Genomic DNA, 14816 nt, shown 5'->3' on the forward strand with positions numbered 1-14816 from the left:
GAGGGAGAAGCAGACCCCCTGTGAGCAAGGAGCCGGATATGGGACTCGATCCCGGGACTCCAGGATCATGACCTGAGCCGAAGGCAGTTGCTTAACCAACTGAGCCACCCAGGCGCCCTGGGCACCAGCTCTTTAATCATCGAGAGTAACAAAATCCTGAAACTGGGACTGATAGTGGGGTTTTCCCCGTTTTTACAGCAGGCAGCATTTAGGGGGACATCCGGCTCACTGAGAAGGCCCAGATAAAAGCCCTGTGGGCTACTGCCTTGAACCTGCCGTGTTGGGCGACGACTGTGTAAGTGTGCGATTGGCGTGCTCCTACGGTTTTTTGCGTAAAAGGGACATTGCTTGTGTAGAAGCGAGGAGTCGCTGTGATTCGCAGCAGCGCCTGGACCACTGTCCCCGGCTGTTCCCTACCGTCTTGGGTGTGCCGATGCCGCCCGGAGGGGTGCCATCACACCAAAATCCCAGAGCGGAAATGCTCAGGTTGCAGTTTGAAGTAAGAAATGTTCATCTGAAACGTAGGTTCTCGGGGCTCCCGGACTCCGTAAGCGGGTGCCGTAGCTGGACTCGTTTTAGATGAAGCTTCCAGAGGCAGAGAGGAGACTGCAGCTTCCTTTCCTAACTTTCCAGGCTGCAGGCTTTGCAACAACGTGGGGAAAATCACCGGTTCTGCCGCGGGGGGGCCGGGGTCAGTGGCTCGCTCTGCGCAGGCCCGCCGCGGGTACCCCCAGCCCTAGGACCGCCAAACGACAGGCGGCGCGGGACCCTCGCGGGACCCCGTCCGGAGCGTGGAGAGGATGCCGGGCGGCCCGCGGCGTCGGGGGCGGGGCTTCCGGCCGCGCGGAGTGGCTTCCGGTGCGAGCGGCGGTGCCGGCGGGAGGTGTGGCGGCGGCTGGACTCGGGCCAGCGGCGGGGTGGGAGGGGAAGGGCCCCGACGCCGCGGCCCCCGGCGCATCGCCCTCGCCGCCCGGGCCTCCCTCGTCCCCCTGCCGACCGGCCTGGGTTCGAGGACCGCCGGCCCTCCCGCCTCTCCCCGGCCTCGCTCATTGGTTCAGCCCCGAACTGGCCGCCCTCGCGGCGGGGCGGGGTGGGGGGGGGCGCCGAGCCCGCGGGGGTGCAGGGGGGGCGCCGAGGCCGCGGGGGTGCAGGGAGGAGGCCACGCACGCTGGGGAGGCGGCTCCCGCAGCCCCTCGCCAGGAGCGGACGGGCTGTCCGCCGGGAGGTGCGGGGAAGCTCGGCTAAGTGCTTCCTCTGCGTTATCCGCGCGTCTGCGTCAGGAAACCAGTACCTCGCCCCGTGTGGCCGAGGGAGCCGACGACGCCCCAGTAATTCTGCCCTCCCCGTGCGCGGCCTCGCCGCGGCACCTGTGCGCCAAGTGTCTGCCTGACGTCCTCTGAGCATCTCTTGCCTCGGCTCTGAAACCCTTGGCCCTGGGAGGGAATACCGCCCGGTAGATGGCTCAGACCCTACCTGCTAGGCTGCGTACACCTGAACCAGTCGACTACAAACGCAAAATAAAGTGCTCCAGAGCCCGGGCTCTCCAGAGGACGGAGAGGTGGCAATCGGCTGGAGTCGCTGAATGCAGCAGGAAGGCGGCTGAGCTGAGCTGGGCGGGGTTCGCAGGATCGATGAGAGGACCTTCCAGGTCTGGGACGCCAAAGCGAAGACTCCCAGGTGGGTGAGGAAGGGAGATGGCTCCAGTTTGCTCTAACCAAGGTCGTTTATCAGTTACCCCACCGTCACAGATCGCGCCAGGAAACGCAACACAGTTCTTGCATGCTGCTGTGGAACAGGTGTTGAAAACCTAGATAACCGCAGGGATGGGCAGATAAGGCGGACACGTTAGTAGGGCTAGTAGGGCTAGTAGGGCGCTTGGAGACGCTGGGAAACAGGAGAGTGCAGGCTCTTCTAACCAGAGCTGCAACCAGCCAAGCAGCAAAGCTCCCAGGGTGGCCAGGTGCTCCCCAAATCCAAGAAGGTCGGTCAAGATTCTTCTATGAAATCCCCCCATCTGAACGTATAGGTAAATCATTCTCACTCTTCAAAAAAACAAACACCGATGGACTAACCAAAATAGGTCTGTTAGCTAACTGGCTTTACCCGGCATAGTATAAGGACCGTATCTCATATTAAAGACTGAGATTTTGCATCTTTTGATTATGAATTATTTCCAGCCTGTCTTCATTCTTTTATAGGATGGAGATGAGGCTTTTCCTTCCTTTGCAGTCCCTCTCTCTGTCAAATAAGTCTTAAAAATCAGTAAATAATTGTGACTAGTAGATGAAACAAACTGGTTTATTTACTGCAGAACTTCTCAGAGCCTTTATTTATTTTTTTAAATATTTTTATTTATTTGACAGGGAGAGTGTACAAGCAGGGGGAGGGGCAGGCAGAGGGAGAAGCAGGCTTCCCGCTGAGCAGGGAGCCTGACACGGAACTCGATCCCAGGACCCTGGGATTATGACCTGAGCCGAAGGCAGACACTTAACTGACTGAGCCACCCAGGCGCCCTCAGAGCCTTTAAAATGTCCGTTTACACTGAGGATCTTGAGCTCAGACTTAAACAGCGTTTGCAAACATTCTATTTCTTCAACACTAAAATGTATGTTTTCCAACATAGTTAATTTGGATGTGTTCATTTAACATAGGTTCTCTGCTTTTTCCCCTCAAAAGAAAGTCATCAGAAAGTCAGTGGTTTTATAGTCAGCAGTGTCTTAGAATCCAGTGATGCTGAGCACGGGAGTTTGAAGCCTTTTTAATGGAGAACCTTCAGGACCTCAGCTTAACCAAGACTCTTGCTCAGAGCTTTGAAACCTTCTCATCTTTCTCTGCTTTTCAGGATTCTGCCCTGCCCCTCGGCTCTGCATCTGATGGCTGGGATTCCAGGGATCTTGTTTTCCCCCAATTGTTGTTACCCCTGTTATCATCATGTGAACTCTTTCCCTGGCCGCAACACCATCCTACAACCTGGAGTGGTCCTAAGGAATCTCAAGTTGATTGTCAAGCTCACTCCCTGAGGAATTCTCCGATCTTGGTGGAGTGTGGACCATCTGGCGTACCTCTTTTTGGCATGATAATCTCCTGACAAATCTCTATGCACATAGGTGCAGTTTTTCCATTTCTGGAAACAGACCCTGCCACCTCTATTCAGGGCCATCAGGCCTGTACCGGAAGGTTTCTCCCAGTCCTGGAATACTCAAGTTCACTTGGACTCTCTGCTTTGTTCTGGAAGTATGTGGGCCTCAGCTCAGGCAGGGTCAAAACAGTCTAGGCCTGTAGACCTCCCAGGAGGGCAGAACTTGTTTTCCTCAGCCACGAAGCTGGACTCGTCTGGTTCGATAGGAGACCATTTCCTGACTTCTGTTACCTTCCTTGTAATATTCACGTGACTCACATTCCAAGTCAGTTATGCTGGCTGCCTTCATTCCTGGTACCCTCCACTGTCTCTCCCCCAGTCCTGCTGCGGCCGCTCCGTAGCCCAGGCCCCAGGAATGGTCCCTGTGGCAGCAGCTGGTGTCATTTCAAGAGGTAGCGACATCTGAGGAGATGACCAAAGATTGGAACTGTTTGAAAGGTCTGCTGCAGGGACACAATGCTGGACAGTTACGAGAACGTGGTCCCTCAGGGTAAGGACTCAGAATCTTCATTCACTAACCCCCTGTACCATCAAAAGGGGAAAACTATCATTCAAAAAGTTCCCACTACTTTCTCCTTGATTCTCCTAAAACGAGCACAGACTCTTCAGCCACAAGAAATTAATTATGTTGGGGACACCTGAGTGGCTCAGTCAGTTAAGCGGCTGCCTTAGGCTCAGGTCATGATCTCAGGGTCCTGGGATCGAGTCCCATATCAGGCTCCCTGCTCAGTGGGGAGCCTGCTTCTCCCTCTCCCCCTGCTCATGAGCTCTCTCTCTCTCTCTCACTCTTTCTCTCAAATAAATAAAATCTTTAAAAAATTTTAAAAAAAATTATGTTGGCTTTTTAGCCTTCCTAACTTCAAGTTCAGAGTTTGCTCTTATCATGTGGTACCTTCCAGCAACATTCTTCCATTTATATTATTTTAAAAGTTACTGAGGGAGGATATTTGTCTACTGCCTTAAGCATTTCCATGTATCCTCTCTCCTATTCAATTAATAAATAAAGACCAGTTAATTAGGTTTCACTTTATGAGCTAACAGTTTCATTTATTCTGTTTGCCTGAAGTCTAAAATTACTACATATTTCTATATATATCTTAAAATTCTTTTGACCTGCTCTGGTTTTGAGCGATCTTAGTTGGCTTTCTAGTTGCTTTATTCTGTTATCGCTTTATACTATGTTATCTTTCTTCTGTGTGGTAGTCTTCAAAAATCAGATGGAAGAATGAGGAACTTCGGAGGGAAAGTCTCCTAGAAGGAATATCGGCGATTTTAACTCTGTTTTCTCTCTCCCTTTCTTAGGCTCCTTCTTACAGTTCTCCACGATGCCCCAGAAAGCTGGAAATGACCCCCCTGGTGTTTCCACTACAAGTGATCTGAAAATGGAGATATATAACATGAGAGAAAAGTTTCTTAAAAGCGTGACAAAGTTAGTAGAAAGCAAAAGTTACAATAGCAAGGTATTTTCCAAAGAAAAGTACTTTCAAACGATAAAGGAAGTCAAAGAAGCTAAGGAAAAGGGGAAGAAGTCCTCGCGTGACTACCGCCGTGCAGCAAAATACGACGTGATCTCTGTGCAAGGCACAGAGAAACTGATAGAGGCGACCCATGGAGAACGGGATCGAATTCGGTATTACGTGCATAAGGAAGAGTTGTTTGATATTCTCCATGATACGCATCTCAATATTGGGCACGGCGGGCGGACACGCATGCTCAAAGAGCTACAAGGAAAATATGGGAATGTCACCAAAGAGGTCATTGTCTTGTATCTGACACTCTGTAAACAGTGCCACCAGAAGAACCCGGTACCCAAGAGAGGTCTTGCCCCCAGGCCCATGGCTTTTAAGGACACTGACTCCAGATGCCAAGTTGAAGTACTTGACATGCAGTCAAATGCCGATGGTGAGTTCAAGTTTATTTTATATTACCAGGACCACTTGACCAAGTTTATTATTTTACGGCCGTTAAAAGCGAAGCAGGCCCATGAGGTGGTCAGTGTCCTATTGGACATTTTCACGATTCTTGGTACACCTAGCGTGTTAGACTCTGGCAGTGGCTTGGAGTTCACAAACCAGGTTGTTCATGAGCTCAATGAAGTATGGCCGGACCTAAAGATGGTCTGTGGTAAGCAGCACCCTGGCCAGGGCCCGGGCTCCCTGGAGCAAGCCAGCCATGACGTCAAGAACATGATAAATGCCTGGATGCAGAGTAACCACTCACGTCGCTGGGCCGAAGGCCTGAGATTCATGCAGATGGTGAGGAATCAGCTGTTTGACATGTCCCTGCAGCGAAGTCCATATGAAGCAATGTTTGGTTTTAAGGCTAAACTCGGGCTGTATTCCTCAGACTTACCCCGAGAAACTGTGGCTGTCTTACAAACAGAGGAGGACCTGGAAATTGCCGAAGAACAGCTAGAAAGTAGCCTTTGGATCAGGCAGGAAGAAAGGGCTGAGGTTGGAGCAGACAGATCTGATATGGATGAGGACCTCAATCCCTCCGCTCCGGAAGCTGCAGAGCCCAGCACCTCACAGGGGGCCCTCTTCTGCTCGTGACCAGGCCATCTGAGAAATGCTGCCAAATTCCCTGGGGAAAGGAACGTGAAGGCTGGACTCTCCCATCGGTCAAATTGTCCATGGCAGTCCTTGCTCAAAGGGGAAAAACGGGTCGGGTCTGTGACCTGGGGCCACCATGACAAACAACCACAACCTTGGCAGCCTAGAACAGCAGGAATTTATTCTCTCATCGTTCTGGGGGCCAAAAGTTCAGAATCAGGGTGTCAGCAGGGTTTGCTCCTTCTGGGGGCCCTGAGGAAGAGTCCATCCCATGCCCCTCTCCTTCCTCTGGTGGTTGCTGGCAATCCTTGGCTTGTACAAGTCCAGTCTCTGCCTCGTCTTTCTGTGGGTCTCCACATGGCCTTCTCCCCTCTGTCTCAGTGTGTGTTCTCCTTTTCCATCTCTTAGAAGGACACTATTGGATACCAAATCCATGTCTTTGAGTTTAAGGCCCACCCCAGTCGAGGATGATCTCATCTCGAGAGCCTCCCCTTAATTATATTTGCAGAGACCCTTTTTCCAAGTGAGGTCAGATACACAAGTATTGGGGGTTTGGCCCTGGGCATATCTTTCTGGGGGACAGAGTTCTACCAACTACCGTCAGAAAAAGGGTGTATTTGCCTGCAGAATATGAACTGATGGGGTCTTAAGTGTATAGAGCTGGTGGTGGTGCCCTCCATATATCTCCCACGCATTCCTTCTCCTGCCAAATCCTGCTCCTCAGACAATACCCCCAAAATTGGGAGCATCAGAGAAGATGTAGATGAAGGACAAGTAACAAGAAAAGAGGTTGGTCCAGCATACCCTGGAGACTGGCCACCTCGGCACCTGCACTCTATTTCCGGCTTCAAGAAAAACCATAGGTGCCATCCCTGCTCTCAGAACGGCACGCTTAGGGAATGGTGTGACCTGCCTGGAACATATTTTATTTTATTTTATTTTTATTTATTTATTTTTTTAAGATTTTTATTTATTTATTTGAGACAGAGAATGAGATACAGAGAGCATGAGAGGGAGGAGGGTCAGAGGGAGAAGCAGACTCCCTGCCGAGCAGGGAGCCCAATGCGGGACTCGATCCCGGGACTCCAGGATCATGACCTGAGCCGAAGGCAGTCGCTTAACCAACTGAGCCACCCAGGCGCCCCTGCCTGGAACATATTTTAAAAGTTGGCCAGAATTAAGACATGGCTGGGATTTGGGTCTGAGTCTGCCAGTTGTCTCTGCCTCAAGAATAGAAAAGCATGGGGACGCCTGGGTGGCTCAGTCGGTTGGGCGTCTGCCTTCGGCTCAGGTCATGATCCCAGGGTCCTGGGATCGAGTCCCGCATCGGGCTCCCTGCTCCGCGGGGAGCCTGCTTCTCCCTCTGCCTCTGCCTCTCTCTCTCTCTGTGTCTCATGAATAAATAAATAAAATCTTATTAAAAAAAAAAAAAGAATAGAAAAGCATGTCTTTCTGGAAGAGGTCAGTACATTCCAGGAAATGACCGGTCACCAGAGACTCTGGAGCAAGGGGCAAATATGGGCCAGAGGTCCCTGCTCCGGCCAGAGAAGACTAGAGCAAGGGCCGGTCTGGGTCATGGTTCAGGGTAAGAAGAACTGACCTGGCCAAGGAGAAGGATAATGCCCTGGATCTGTCTACTGCTGTGTTCCCACAGCCTAAACGAATGCCTAGCCTTTCGGAGGTGTTCAGTAAGGATTTGTCATGGGAACGAATGGTTCTGCAGAGATGGGCACAGGAAGGAGAGGGGCCTGGTCTTTATTCCCCCATGCACCCTTCCCGCATATCCTGGAGCCATCCAAAGCCCATACTGATGGCCCCTCAAGCCGGTTTCCTCCTCCATAAGGGGCAGGACCTACCCCTACCACCTACAGAGGGCGAGACACTGCCTGCTTCACAGGGTGGTTGTGAGAACTCGTGAGAGAATGTGAAGGCCTTTGTCTAAACACTGAAGTTCTGCCATGTGAGTTGTCCTTGCTACCAGCGGGGCCGGTCTCCCACATGAAAGCTGGAGGCCTCTGCCCTTCCTTTGCTGGTTAAACAGTGTTGCAGGGAGGCTACATGATTATTATTAGGAAGGAGGTGATCGCACCTTCCACCTTGTTTCCGGGGGCCACAACCTTGCTCCATCCTTGGCCGGGACCTCACTCTGCATTGCTCCTTTGTCACCTGGCAGGGTCTCTCGGAGGCCCGGCTCGACTGTTGTTACCCACCCTCATGCTGACCTACCACCTCATGGTTGCCGGGCAGACCAGGAACCGCATCATGGACCGTGCGGGTGAGAGGTGAGATGAGGCTCAGCATCTCCGCCTTCCCCGGCGAGGGGCTACAGATAACCCAGGTTTCCTGAGCTGCTGCATCGCCACTCTTCCTTCCCCTCTTACTTCGTAATATTGGTGGTGGGAGAGAGTTAGAGGTGGACACCAAGACCCGGCGTGGCCTTACTCTGCGTTTCAGCATCTGGAACAGAGGCTACTGGGGCACCACCAGATGCTTTCAGGGTGCGGATGTGGTTTGTGTGTGAAACTTAAAACAATCACCACCGTCACTCTCAAAACGAGATTGCATATACACCTCTTGAAAACTTGGAAAATCCGGCCACACCAGGCCCACGTCTTTGCATTGCAACAAAGGCCTGGAGCTCAGTGGTAGCCCCCAGGGGGCAGTATGTGCATGTCCTCCAGGCGGCCACCGTCTGGCCACGCAGAATACGTGCATGTGCATTTCTGTGGCCCGTTGCTGAAGAAGGGCACTGTGAAGTCATAATATGAACCAAGGCCAGAAACCAACTTCTGTTATCTTTAAGAATTTATGATGAAAGTGGCATTCCACATCAGCGGGAGGGGTGGTATTAGTTAATGGTGCTAGATCAGTTAGCTGTCCATCAGGGAACACGAAGTCTGATTCCTAAAGAAGAAATGGAACTATAAAAATATTGGGGAAAAATGGGATTGTCATGATCTTGGAATGGAGAAAGCCTTCCTAAGCACTACATGAAATTCAAAAGCCATAAAAGAAAAGGCTGATATACTTGCCCTCATGAAAATTTTCAAATATCTATGGGAAATACTGCCGTTTAAAAAGTGAACAAAGATAAGTGACATTGGGAGAAAATATTTGCAACATCTAAAACATCCTAATTTTTAAAAAGGATGCTTATAAATGAATAATGGGAAGAACAGCCAATAGAGAGCAAACAGAGGCTACCCACAGAAGAAAAAGAAACAGGTAGTCAATGCTTCACGTGCCTGCGTGCAGCTGTGGGTGATCGAAGAACCCTGGGCTTGTCATCAGAGCAGGGCTCTCCATTTCAATGAAACACACTCAAGTTATTTGAGAATCTTAATGTTCTCCATTGTGCATGTGGAAGAGACACGGGCCTAGTGATCCTGTCTTGATTGAACAAACCTTACTGATAAGGAGGTACAGTGATTGCTACATTATTTTCAAGACAGCTGTATTAGTTTCCTGGGGCTGCCCCCAACAAACTGGGGGGCCAAAAGAACAGAAATGTATTGTGTCACAGTTCTGGAAGCCAGAAGTCTGAGATCAAGGTGTCCGCAGGGTTGGCTCCTTGCCAGGGCTCTGGAGAGACTTCCGTGCCCCTCATAGCTTCTGGAAGCCTCAGGTGTCCCTGGGCTTGCAGATGACATTCTCTCCATGTCTTCGCATCTGTGTGTGTCTGTGTGTGTCTGTGTCTGAATCTGTGTCCAAGGGTCCCCTTCTAAGAAGGACCCCATCATGTTGGATTAGGGCCCACCCTAGTGATGTCATTTCAGCTTGATCGTCTGCATCCTTATTTGGCAATAAGGTCACATTCAAAAGTACTGGGAGGTATGCCTTCAACATCTTTTTTTGGGGGGTGGGTCCTCCCCCCAAAAAAAGATGTGGGGGATACAGTTCAACCCAGAGCAGCAAGCAATCAGAAGGACAGTTTATTTTCAGAGGTAATTTTTTTTTTTTAAAGATTTATTTATTTGAGAGAGAGAGAGAGAAACAGCATGAGAGGGGAGAGGGTCAGAGGGAGAAGCAGGCTCCCCGCTGAGCCGGGAGCCCGATGTGGGACTCGAACCCAGGACTCCGGGATCATGACCTGAGCCGAAGGCAGTTGCTTAACCAACTGAGCCACCCAGGTGCCCTTCAGAGGTAATTTTTATGCAGTGTAGCAACAATTTCTAAAGTCTTGGGAGACTTAACAAAATCCCAAATAACACTTGCAAGAGCAGATTATATTAACAGAAAACAAACAAAAAAAAATTGGTACCAGTTACAAACGTTCATGCAAATCTTCGTTTTACTCAGAAGCAAACTGTTGTTAAGAAAGATCTTAATACCTTGTCCTACTGGATCATTTGGCTTAGTTTTAATGATGCGGAATGCCATCTACCCCCACATCTGTCAGCGGGAGTGTTACCACATCTTTCCTAGACTCCCTTTGTGACCTATTGGAGACTTGCATTTTTAGGGCTAATCTCTAGAATTCTGTTAGGAGGCCCATGGAGTTCAATTTTACTAGAATACAAGGGAGAGCAGGCTAACAAAGACTTCACTCAACAGTGAGGGAAGGAGTCTGTAGAATCTTTCTTCCACGGACCCCAAGCACTGCCTCTTGCATGTACACACCTGTAACCTTGACCGTCCCCTGAACTCCAAGCTCATCTGCGAGATGGAGCTGATGATAACCCCAACCTCCGGTGGTGACCGCACCTGGTACTACCATGGTGACCACCGAGTAAGGTATAGAATTGTTGAATCCGCATGTTGTACACCCAAAACTAGTGTGGCATTGTATGTTGATGACGCTTCGATTAAAAAAAGCATTTGTTGGGCGCCCGGGTGGCTCAGTTGGTTAGGCGACTGCCTTCGGCTCAGGTCATGATCCTGGAGTCCCGGGATCAAGTCCCGCATCAGGCTCCCTGCTCGGCATTTGTTGAGTAATAATCCCCACCTCCCAGAGCTGTGATGAGGTTTATGGGAGGCGGGCGTATGTATGGGTGTTGATCAGTGCCCGGCCCTTGCGCCCCCGGCCCTCTGCCTGTCCTCACACACAGCATTGTGCTCAGCCACAGCCGGCCCCGGTGTGCTGGGTCAGGACATGCTCAGCCCGTCAAGGTTGAGTGCACCACTGCCATTCGCCTACCCTCGGAGTTCAGAAGTGCAGTGGAAAGAGCTTCTCTGGTCCTCAAATACACTTCTGCTTTTTTGTGGGGGTTTATAGGGGATTTTGGGGGGTGGTTTTCTTGTTTGTTTTTGGCGGTAGGAACATCTGACGTGAGATCTACCCTCTTACCAAATTTTTAAGTATACAATACAGTATTGTTAACTATAGGCAAAAATGTACAGATGTCTAGAATTTAGTCATCTTGCATAACTGAAACTTTATACCCACTGAATAGCAGCCCCCCATTTCCCCTCCCCCTAATCCCTGGCAACCACCATTCTGCTTTCTGCTTCTCTGTGTTTGACTATTTTGGATTCCCCATAGGACCAGAATCCTGCAGTATTTGTCCCATGTGACTGGTTTATTCACGTAATGCCCTCAAGGTTCATCCACATGGTCACATGTAGCAGGGTTTCCTTCTTTTTTGAGGCTGAATAAACCATTGTGGGCACATAGTACATTTTCTTTATCCACCCATCCATCAATGGGGTATGTGAGTAGCTTCCACGTCTTGGCTCTTGTGAATAATGCTGCAGTGAACATAGGAGTGCAAATATCTTTCCAAGATCCTGATTTCAACTTGGGTAAATGTGTAGGAGTGGGGTTGTTGGATTATATGATATATCCATATTGAATTTTTTTTTTTAGGAACCTCCATACTATTTTCCATAGTGGCTGCACCATTTTGCATTTCCCCCAACAGGATGCCAGAGTTCCTGTTTCCCCACATCCTCACCAACACTTGTTACCTTTTGGGTCTTATTGACGACATTCCTAACGGGTGTGACGTGGTATCTCATTGTGGTTTTCATTTGCATTTCCCTGATGACTAATGATGCTGAACATCTTGTCATGTGCCTGTTGACCATTTGTATGTCTTCTTTGGAGAAATGTCTATTCAAGTCCTTGGCCTATTTTTAAGTTGGGCTATTTGGGGTTTTTGGTGGTAGCGTTTGGGGTGGTGGGGTTTTTTGTTTTTGTTTTTTTGGTTTTTTTGCTTTGAGTTGAAGGACCTCCTTATATTTTTTGGATATCAACCCTTTATCACTTAAATGGTTTGCAAATATTTTCTCCCATTCCATAGTTTGCCTTTTCACTGTGTCCTTCACTGTGCAGACACTTTTTAGTTTGATGTAGTCCCACTTGTCTCTTTTTGCTTTTGTTATCTGTGCTTTTGGTGTCATACCCAAGAAATCACTGCCAAGACCAATGTCATGAAGCTTTTCTCCTGTGTGTTCTTCGAGGAGCGTTGCCGTTCCAGGTCTGAACATTGATGTATTTAATCTATTCACTTCTGCTATTAACGGAGGGGGGAGAAGCTTATTTTCCAGCAATTCCAACCCTCATGTGACAGTGCTTGAAACACCAGAAAGGGCTACACAGGTGCTAATGGTACATTTCATGAGTTACCCTCCCAAAGGTCACCAGGGGACCCCCACTTCCTAGCCCATGGCTCCTGCTCAATCCTAATCCATCTTGGCCTCTTTGGGATGTTAAATCCACGTCAACTCTCATCCCACCTTCTTTTTTGTTTCCATGAAATGGAAATCTAGCGGGTTTTGTCCTACTTAGGACCACTCATGCATTCCTGCCTCGCTGCTACTCTCCCCCTCCTCCACTGAGATACTGTGTTCTGAGAACCTGGTTTTATTGTTCCCCTCTTCCTCATCCTTGCCCATTTTTTTCTAGTCTGTGTCAACTGGAAGACTTGTGTGTGCAGAACTCCCTCAACCCCCTCCCCAGCTCCAGTCTTCACACTACTTATGGTCTTCTCAGGGCCAGTAATCACCCCAGACATGCTGGAAAAGAGAAACTGAGGCACGTTAGCATTTGGAAGAGCCTGTTGGCACAAACATCGATTTGAATTGAGCAATGTTGACCCCAAAGTGGTTAGGAGTGCTCACCTGACAGGAGCTGGGGCAAGGTTTTTGCAGGAAGTCACTGAAGCAAAGCAAGGCAATTATTTGATTGGTTATCGCTTAAGCAGTCACCTTATTTAAGAAAGCCTAGTTGGCTGCTTGTGATGGGTTGTTCTTAAGTTTCACTTGCCTTGTACACCCGAAGTCTGGCCTAAGTTTTGGTTTGCTTATGTAGACTATCACAGTGTTCGCGCCACCCCAGTCTAATGACCTCCTTGTTCGAATACTTTAACGATACCCTCTGTGTTCCCAAATTCTATTAATGGCACCATGGGATCACCTAAGGCACTAACCTCAGTCATCCTCAATAACTCATTCTTCCTCACTGGCTGCAGGCAATCATTGGCAGATGATGTCATTCCCTACCAGTGGCGTTATGTTTTCCAAGCATGGATGTGACCTCTATCTATAATGCATGCCCTTCTAGACCTTCATCAAGAGATGGGGTTTGTCATCTCCTTGAACCTAGATAGACCTGCGTTCCTGCCTTCACTGACAGAGTACAGAAGAGGCCGTGATATTTGTCTTTGGAGATTAAGTCACAAAAATACCACCTCACTGTTTTTGGAATGCTCATTCTTGGAACCCAACCACCATGCTGTCAGGAAGCCTAAGCTTTCCCTGTGGAGTGACTCACTTGGAAAGGAACCAGTACCTCCAGCCCTCAGCTCTTCACCAACAGCCAGAACCAACTTGCCAACCATGTGAGTAAGCCATCTTGGAAAGCAGACCCTCCAGCTCCCAGTTGATCTTCCCCAGATGATGCTGTACACAACAGAAATAAGCCCTGGCCAAATCACAGATTCCTGTGAAAAATACATGGTTGTAGTTTTAAGCTACTAAGTTTGTGGGTGGTTTGTTATGCAGTAACAGATAACTGATACCCTAACTCTGAAATGCCTCTTAAATCTATTATCATCTCTCCATTTCCCTAAGTCAGGCCCCCATTATCTTGCTTAAATTGGGAGACAATCTGCCTCATGAATCTGTGGAAGCAAAGCTCTGCTCACAATAATAGTAAACACCACGGAATGCCGATTTATCTTCAATGCTAAGGTGCTTTGAATTCATTCTGTTATTTAATCCTTACAATCCTACAAAGTGGTTTGAAGCTGAAGAAATAAGTTTAAGTAGCACAGCAACTTGACTTAATTTCTCTCTTTTACAGAGGAGGAAATGTTGCTCGGAAAGGGCATCTAGCCCAAGATCCAAACCCAAGTCTTTCTAAGTCCAAGGTCAGCTCTTAACAACCACCTTTCTTGCCCACGAATTTCTAGTGGTGCCTGTGCTCATGGGAAAATGGCTTAACCCTGACTCCAAACTTGATATGCAAGTCGGCACACAGTGTGGTCCTGACTCGTGCACGATGAGCAGCTTCGGTTCTGTGTGTGGCCTCAGGGCTAGGCATGTGAACTTTTCCATTACACTTGCAGTAGGGAGAGAGTCAGGCCATCAGCCAATCTAGGCTCTTGCCAGAGTCACTTACACTTGCCAAGACTTGGTTCCCTCAACCAAAACCAGATGATTGAACCAGCCCATCTGAGAGTGCTCTTCCTGCTCTCTGTGTAATGTGGAAACTGTCCTCTTGTACTTTCGCGCTTCCTGCCTCTCCTAGGACGCCCACGCCGAAGCTCCCCAGCAGGGCTCATGTCCCCGCTTCCAAGAAGGTGAGAGAAGATGGGAGACTCAGAGAATGATGCTTTAGCGAAAGTTCTCCATCTACCACTTTATCAGAACTAGCTTTATGTTGTGGAATAAAATCTGCTTTTCTGCAGCTCTAGGAGAAGAAGGGACATTTTTCTTCTGATATTTCTGAGATGCTGTTCCCAGTGGTTTTGTGAAGCTAAGCATTGGCGTGCTCTTGAGTTGGCACCAAGAGGAGCAAGGGAAGGTGCCTGAGAACCTGACACACACTTGCTTCCCAGTTATGTTACATGCCTTTTAGACATGAGAGCAACAGACCATTAAAGCATGGTTTGCCAACGCCAAGTTCCGTCACCGCGCAGGCTAATTACCTCGGCCCAGTTACCTTAACCTTTTCCAGTTCC

General features: G+C 49.2%; 1 protein-coding gene and 1 long non-coding RNA gene across 3 annotated transcripts; both read left to right on the plus strand.

Moving 5' to 3' along the window:
* The first annotated feature begins 879 nt into the window (after window positions 1-879).
* KRABD2 (KRAB domain containing 2) lies at window positions 880-6604 on the plus strand. 2 transcript variants are annotated; one of them, XM_081805729.1, is made up of 3 exons: window positions 880-2026; window positions 2843-3629; window positions 4442-6604. In XM_081805729.1, the coding sequence occupies exons 2-3, from the start codon at window positions 3596-3598 to the stop codon at window positions 5689-5691; spliced, it is 1284 nt and encodes a 427-aa protein (XP_081661855.1). In that variant the 5' UTR covers window positions 880-2026; window positions 2843-3595; the 3' UTR covers window positions 5692-6604. The 2 variants fall into 2 exon arrangements, with proteins under 2 accessions (XP_081661855.1, XP_081661854.1); XM_081805728.1 differs by having other exon boundaries at window positions 880-1677.
* Window positions 6605-6840: 236 nt separating this feature from the next.
* Window positions 6841-14757, plus strand: LOC145717427 (uncharacterized). Its single transcript, XR_014140625.1, has 2 exons — window positions 6841-9635; window positions 9835-14757. It is a non-coding gene; the product is annotated as an uncharacterized LOC145717427 (long non-coding RNA).
* The last annotated feature ends 59 nt before the right edge of the window (window positions 14758-14816 follow it).

This window comes from Leptonychotes weddellii, chromosome 15 (assembly GCF_054177405.1).
Source record: "Leptonychotes weddellii isolate Sample4059 chromosome 15, ASM5417740v2, whole genome shotgun sequence".
Lineage (NCBI taxonomy): Eukaryota > Metazoa > Chordata > Mammalia > Carnivora > Phocidae > Leptonychotes > Leptonychotes weddellii.